Source organism: Dipodomys spectabilis, unplaced genomic scaffold, assembly GCF_019054845.1.
Source record: "Dipodomys spectabilis isolate Male_0828 unplaced genomic scaffold, ASM1905484v1 ptg000096l, whole genome shotgun sequence".
Classification (NCBI taxonomy): domain Eukaryota; kingdom Metazoa; phylum Chordata; class Mammalia; order Rodentia; family Heteromyidae; genus Dipodomys; species Dipodomys spectabilis.
Window position 1 is genome coordinate 3,886,784 of NW_024870773.1, and position 7,324 is coordinate 3,894,107.

Here is a 7,324-nt window from a genome sequence, read left to right on the forward strand (position 1 = left end):
CTCTTTCTCAAGAGATCTAGGTAGATTTAAAAGATTTAATGCAAGTTAATTCCTAAGAAGTCAGTAAGATTTCAAGAGATACAGTAGTAGCAGGGTGGTAAGAGGAGGGTAGGGGGATTTACACAAAACAGCTCAAAGACAAAAAAAAAAAAAAAAAGGACATTTCTATTGAATGTTTAGACATAGGCTTACCTATTGTTGCTGCAAGTTCTGGATCAAAAGTATCATCTGTGAACCTCAGGAGCAGGCTAAAATAGAGTTTAAAAGGCAAATTAGGAACTTCACTTCTACTTCTAATCATATTATGTGTTCATTATTGTATTTTGTCACAAATTTATATACACACACACACACACACACACACGAGCTGTTGATGTAGGATCTCCCAAAAATACTACCTCAAGCGATACACACATTTCTAACAAATTATTAGAAAGACTATTTTAAAACCCCAAGAGCTCCAGGTGCTGGTGGCTCATGCCTTTAATCCTAGCTACTCAAAAGGCTGAGATCTGAGGATCACAATTCCAAGCCAACCCCAGCAGAAAAACCAGTGAGACTCTTATCTCCAATAAACTACTCGGAAAAAGCCAGAAGTGGGCTGGGAAGGTGGCTCAGTGAGTGCTTGCCTTGCATGCACAAGGCCCTGGGTTCAATTCCTCAGCACCATATAAGCAGAAAAAGCCAGAAATGGTGCTGTGGCTCAAGTGGTGGAGCACTAGCCTTCAGCTGAAAGATCTGAAGGACAGAGCCCAGGACCCAAGTTCAGGCCCCACAACCGACGAAAGGAAGAAAGAAAGGAAGGGAGGGAGGGAGGGAGGAAGGAATCCAGAAGTGGTGCTGTGGCTCAAGTGGCAGAACACTAGCCTTGAGCCAGAAGAAGCTCCTAGGTCCTGAGTTCAAGTCCCAGGACCAGCACCAAATAAATAAAAAGAAGCTCCTAGGTCCTGAGTTCAAGTCCCAGGACCAGCACCAAATAAATAAATAAATTCAAATAAAACCCCAAGAGCAGTCTATTAACAATGTATTCCCATGCTCCTCTACCCAATTGTTGTTTCAAAGCTGCACTGCTATCAGTAGGCCCTTCTGAGAAAATGATTCTGGAAAGGTCAGGCTGAAATGGATGGATAGAGAAAATATACAAGTCTCTTGAAATGTACACAGTCATTTTTTTAAAATTTTTTTTGGTGGGTCCGGTCGTGGGGCCTGAACTCTGGGCCTGGGCGCTGTCCCTCAGCTCTTCAGCTCAAGGCTAGCGCTCTACCACTTGAGCCACAGTGCCACTTCCAGCTTTTTTCTTTTTGCTTATGTGGTGCTGAGGAATCGAACCCAGGGCCTTAGGCATGCAAGGCAAGTGCTCTACCACTGAGCCACCTTCCCAGCCCTTTTTTTTTTAATTTTTAAAATATCATACAAAGGAGTTACAATTACATGGGCAAGGTAATGAGTACATTTCTAATCAAGTATTGTTGCCGCCTCCTTTGTTTCCCCTTCCCATCTCCTCCCCACCCCCCTTGACCCCTCTATCCCCCCCTAAAACCCCCACCCCCAGCCAAAGTTGAAAAGTTCGTTTTTCGACACAACAACTTGTACATCTCATTGTCGCAATGGGTCCACCTGTATCCCTAGTTAAACAATTTGTTTTTGCCCTTCCCCTCCACAAATTATACCAACATCAAATACAATGAAAGCAGGGGTTATACCATGGGGGAGGGGCATACAAAGCAACAAAGAAATCATCTTATAAATACGTTAGAAATAATCGCAAAAAGAAAAAACATTTGAATACTTATCTTGGGGTTCATTTCACCTAACATCATCTTATCTGACCTTTTCTGCTTGTCTCAGACATATACTAGTTATTGCAAATAAGGGAAACTATGGGACCTATGTTTCTTTGGGCCTGGCTTACTTCACTTAATATAATTTTTTCTAAGTCTTAAAAACCCTTTTGTGCAATCCAGTCTGAAGTGAAAACAAAAGGTGAAAAGCCATATCATTTTGCAACTAGTAGTAGGGCTATTATATATGTGAGAAGTTAAAAAGAATAGAAGGTAGGAGATGCAGTTACTGCCAGAGTAAGCACACAAAAATACTAAGCAGAATATGAAGCCAAGTAGGCAACTGGTCGCTAGTGAAGCCTCTGATGACAAAGAATGATAAACCTGTTCTACATTCTAAAATGCCAAGGACTGGGGCTGGGAAGGTGGCTCAGTGGTAGAGCACTTGCCTTGCATGCATGAGGCCCTGGGTTCGATTCCTCAGCACCACATAAACAAAAAGAAAAAAAGCCAGAAGTGGCGCTGTGGCTCAAGTGGTAGAGTGCTAGCCTTGAGCTGAAGAGCTGAGGGTCAGCGCCCAGGCCCAGAGTTCAGGCCCAACGACTGGACCCAAAAAAATAAATAAATAAAATAAAATAAAATGCCAAGGACGGCAAAAGCTGGAGAAAAACCAACAGAAGGTAGCTACCATGGACTATGATTGTGGTAGAAAGAAATGATAGACAAAACTTTGGAGGTGGGTAGGAAAAAGGAGGGGAGGAAAGGGGAGAGCTAAAGTGCATGCAAGAAAGATACTAGAGTAAAAAGGTATTTGTATTTTTTTTTTTTTTTGGTCTGGTCGTGGGGCCTGAACTCTGGGCCTGGGCACTGTCCCTCAGCTCTTCAGCTCAAGGCTAGCGCTCTACCACTTGAGCCACAGTGCCACTTCCAGCTTTTTTCTTTTTGCTTATGTGGTGCTGAGGAATCGAACCCAGGGCCTCATGCATGCAAGGCAAGCACTCTACCACTGAGCTACCTTCCCAGCCCCAGGTATTTGTATTTTTATGTCTCTCAATATTATTTTACTTAATATATGGCAGAAATGTTCATTATGAATTCTTCAAGAATAAAATCCAAGCTTTTGTTAAAGCCCTAAGTCTACAAAATAATCTATCTTCCTTTATATTAACTTCTAAAGTAGAATAGTCTATTGATTTATTTACAGTAATGAAATCAAATAAACAGCTATCAGATTTCCGAATTATTACAACTTTTTCCGAGCATTTAAATCTATGAGTAATGGTTATTACTGCTAGGTATATTTTCTGTCCACAGAGTAGATGGTAAAATACATCTTTTTTTTTTTTGTCAGTTTTGGTGCTTGAACTTGGGCCTGGGCGTTGTCCCTCAGCTCTTTAAGGCTAGCACTCTAACACTTGAGCCACTTCTGGTTTTCTGAATGCTTTATTGGAGATAAGAGTCTCTCGGGCTTTCCTCCCCAGGGGTGACTTTGAAGCACGATCCTCAGATCTCAGCCTCCTGAGTAACTACGATGACAGGGGTGAGCCACCAGAACCTGGCTTTTAAAATATAGCTTTAACTATATTTAACTCTCCCTTTTTTTTATTTTGTTTTCTTCATTTGCCCTAAACACAAGATGCTACAAAACTGAAGTAAAACAGAAGAACCAAATTCCAGATTTTCTTCAGAATATCTTTCTTTCTTTGCTTTTTGAGATAGGGGTGATGTAGTTCAGCGTGGCTTTGAACTGACCTCAAACTTATGATCCTCCTGCCTCAGCCTCCTAGAGTAGCTAGGAAGATATGCATGCCTGTTGTTAGTGATACTTTGTCTGAAAAGACAAGAATTCTTACAATGCAAACAATAAATTTTAATACAAGCTCTGAACGTAAGCCAGATCTTAGCTTTATCTGAGATTAAGTCATTAGCCTAAAATATATTCCATACAATATGAATCCATTTTTTTAGGCAAAGAAACATTTTCTCTCATTAGATTTGGAAAGAAATCTACAACCAGAAAATGATTAAGAATCACCATTTTTATGTTGTATTTTAAAGGCATAATATTTTCTAAGTTAGAGAGCAAAATGCTCTCAGTGAAGAGCATCAAGAGAACAAGTAACTACTAGTAGGTCCCTGAGATAAGACCCATTTTATAATAAACAGATAATAGATAAGCTGTATTTCTTAATTTACAAATGAAGTTCATCTAAAGAATGCAAATGGAAAGGGTAGAGAAGAGATAGAAATGTATGTAACAGGTTTCTATAATCCCTACCAGTTATTGACAGTCTTTGCTACATTTTTACTTCACCAAGGCTAGCCACAGAACCATAACCTTAAACCGTACAATTGATGTCAGACTGAAAAGTTTCTATGCCAGCCCGGTCACACCTCCAGTGAAGATCTAGTTTGTCCAATATCACTCATAAGGTTACATAAGGGGCAGCACTAGTTTCATAATCGTGATCTCTTGGCTACTATCCCAAACGCTAGACACTAACTATATGAAATGCACTGGAAAGAAACCCATTGCTCTCATTATTTAAGATATTCTTTGGAGGTGGGAGTGTCCATTCAAGTGGTACAATGCATGTCTCGCAATCACAAACCCTGAATTCAAACCCTAGTTTTACCCAAAAAATGAAACAAAACGAAGAAATCCTTTTTTGTGTAATAATTACTCAACATCATAAGTGCTATCTCACACACTTACTCCAGTCTGTAAAAAAACAGAAAGTACTGGGTAGAAGAACACATTGAGATCATGTCTGTGATAAATGTTTTTGTACTAAAAACAAACTATGGCCTTAAAGTCATAGGCTTCTACTATAGTGGAACCCTTTGTTCTCATACAAAAATAAGGTTCAAGGCTGTTATTAGATGAGATAGACCAATAATGTGTATCTAGCTCAAAGACAACTGTCTCCTTAAATGCAATCCTTATTAAAATAGACAACCTTAAATTTTTGTGGTGGTGAATGGTAAATAATGGGCCGTGAAAACAAAAGCACTGTTAGGCCCAAACACCATTGTAAGGGGAGTGAACCAGGGAGCTGAATACATCCACTTAGCAGAACTTACTCTAAAAAGGGAACTTTGTTTATTTATTATGGTGTACTATACCACCAGTTAATCTCCCAACAAATTTTTTTTCCAACAAATTTTAACACTTCAATTCATCATCTATCCAACACATAAAGTGTCAAGCAATCATGCATTAGATTGCAGTGACCAATCACTATGCATGAATTCATAAACAACAATCTTTAAGGAGGCCATGGTGGTACGCCTGTAATCCAACCCTTCAGAAGGCTGAGGCAGGGGTATCTGGGCTACAAAGAAGACCCTGTCTCAAGCAAAACTAAAACAAAAAACACCTAGTTATCTCATGTCTTAACCTAAAATGAGAACCCTATCTCAAGGAAAAAAGAAAAGATCATGAGACTGTGGAATTCCTAATAAAACAAGATATTAACGTTTTAACATTTGTACAAAACAGTGATCATAAAAATGATTTTATATCCAGGAAATGGAAACGTGAGGTTTTTTTTCTTTAAAAAAAAGGGGGGGGGGAGGGGATTGTATAGCTGTCCGCCTAGTGGCTCACGCCTGTAATCCTAACAGCGGGGGAGGCTGAGATCAGAGGACAGGAGGTCAACGCCTGCTCAGGCAGGATAGTTGGTGAGAGTTTTATCTCCAACTGAGCGCCAAATTCAAGAAATGGAGCTGTGGCCGAAGTGGTAGGGCGCTAGCCTTGAGAAAAAAGGAGAAAAAAAAAAAAAAAAGGAACAAAATCCACATACAGGGGCTGCGCCCAGACCCTGAGATCAAGCGCGCGCACACGCACACACACACACACACACACACACACACACACACTCTATGAGAAGGTAGAGCTAACACACACACACACACACACACACACACACTCTATGAGAAGGTAGAGCTAACACACACACACACACACACACTCTATGAGAAGGTAGAGCTAACACACACACACACACACACTCTATGAGAAGGTAGAGCTAACACACACACACACTATGAGAAGGTAGGGCTAAGAAGATACGGTTTAAAAAGAGTCATTCGACCCTGAATATCACCAACTCATACACAGTCGGACCAGGATGACTTCACCTGGAGGACGGGGCAAAGACCGGGGTGAAATCATCGCCCTCCGGCCCCACCCACCGGGCTCCACCTCTCACCTAAGACGCCAGCTCTGCCTACTCACAGTCTTGTCCCCACCCCACCCCCCGGAAAAGAGGAAAACGAACGACAGGACCCCACTGATCTGTCCTCCGAGCTCCGTCCTGGGTGATCAAACCTCACTTTTTAAATCTTCAAAAGGGGATCCACCCGTTCCGTGCTCGCCCCTTCCATCACCCGGACCTAGTAAGTTCTTTCACAGCTGACTCATTAAAACACACACACACACACACACCCCATATGGCTGAATTAAAGGCATCACAACAGGCCGAGCCTCAGCTGACCTGAGCGTGATGAGCGTGTCACCGAATTCCGTGTGTGGCACCGCCCCCCCCCCCCAGGCCCGTGTTCGGAGCCGGCCCCCGGGAGCCCCGCGGAGGCCCAGCTGCGGGCCCGAGGTGAGCGGGCGCCCGGCCCCGCGGGGCCCTCGGCGAGGCGCCGGCCTCGAACCTCCCCCACGCCACGCCACGCCTCGCCCGGGGCCCCAGCAGCCGCGACCCGGCCGGCCGAGCCGCGGCCTCGAGTTGGTGGACTCCCTGGCGGGAGCGGGCGGACGGCGGTGTGCAGAACTTGGGCCCGACGGGGCCGGTGACCGTTCGCGTCGCGGCCCCGGTGCCGGCGGCGGCGGCCATCCCCGCCGCGGGCCTCGCCCTCGCCGCGGCCCGCAGACTCGCCTCACCTGGACTTGCCCACCCCACTCTCGCCGATGATGAGGATCTTCAGGGTGGTCAGCACGTCCTCGTCCATCCTGACCCCACTCGGAGCCGAGCCCAGCCGCCCGTCCCTGTTTGCCTCTCAACCCTTCAGCCCCAGAGAGCTGCCTGCGCATGCGCAGCGCCTCCACGGCTGCCACCTTCCTTTCGCACCGGGTGTTTGGGTCGCCCGAAGCCCGGGACGTCTCCGTTCCGCCTAGAGGAAGCTCTGCGCCTGCGCGCACCTACAGGCCCAGACATCTTCCGGAAAGCGTGTTCCTCCCTGCGCAAGCGCAGATGGGTGAACGCGCTTACTCCTCCCCCCCCCCCCCCCCCCCGCCCCTCCTTCTCCAGCCCTACCTCACCCCCCTGGTCGCTTAATTGACCCGTGACTGGGGAGGGAAGGCCTGAAAAGCAGTTCTTATGTCAGCAGCTGTTCGTGACAGCCGTATTACAGTGGGAAAAGCGTTGCACCTGGAAGCAGTCTGTTTTACATATGGACCCAGTTCTACCGTATATAACTAACTGCCTCCTCGGCCTGCTCGCCCATCTCAGAAACAATCATTCTTCTTGATTATCAGGAAGACTGAGTTAATTAAAGTTAATAAAAGACATGAGCAGATATCACTGACTTCC

At 44.9% G+C, this 7,324-nt stretch overlaps 1 protein-coding gene across 1 annotated transcript in view; it reads right to left on the bottom strand.

The window, feature by feature from the left end:
- Rab18 (RAB18, member RAS oncogene family) overlaps positions 1-6,910 on the bottom strand; it is a 32,124-nt gene extending 25,214 nt beyond the window's left edge. Inside the window, exons 1-2 of the mRNA XM_042685983.1 lie at positions 6,676-6,910; positions 193-248 (exon numbers count right to left, since the gene is read on the bottom strand). Of these exons, the coding sequence (XP_042541917.1) occupies positions 193-248; positions 6,676-6,743 (124 nt within the window). The 5' untranslated portion in view covers positions 6,744-6,910. The remainder of the gene's footprint in view (positions 1-192; positions 249-6,675) is intronic.
- Positions 6,911-7,324: the final 414 nt, after the last annotated feature.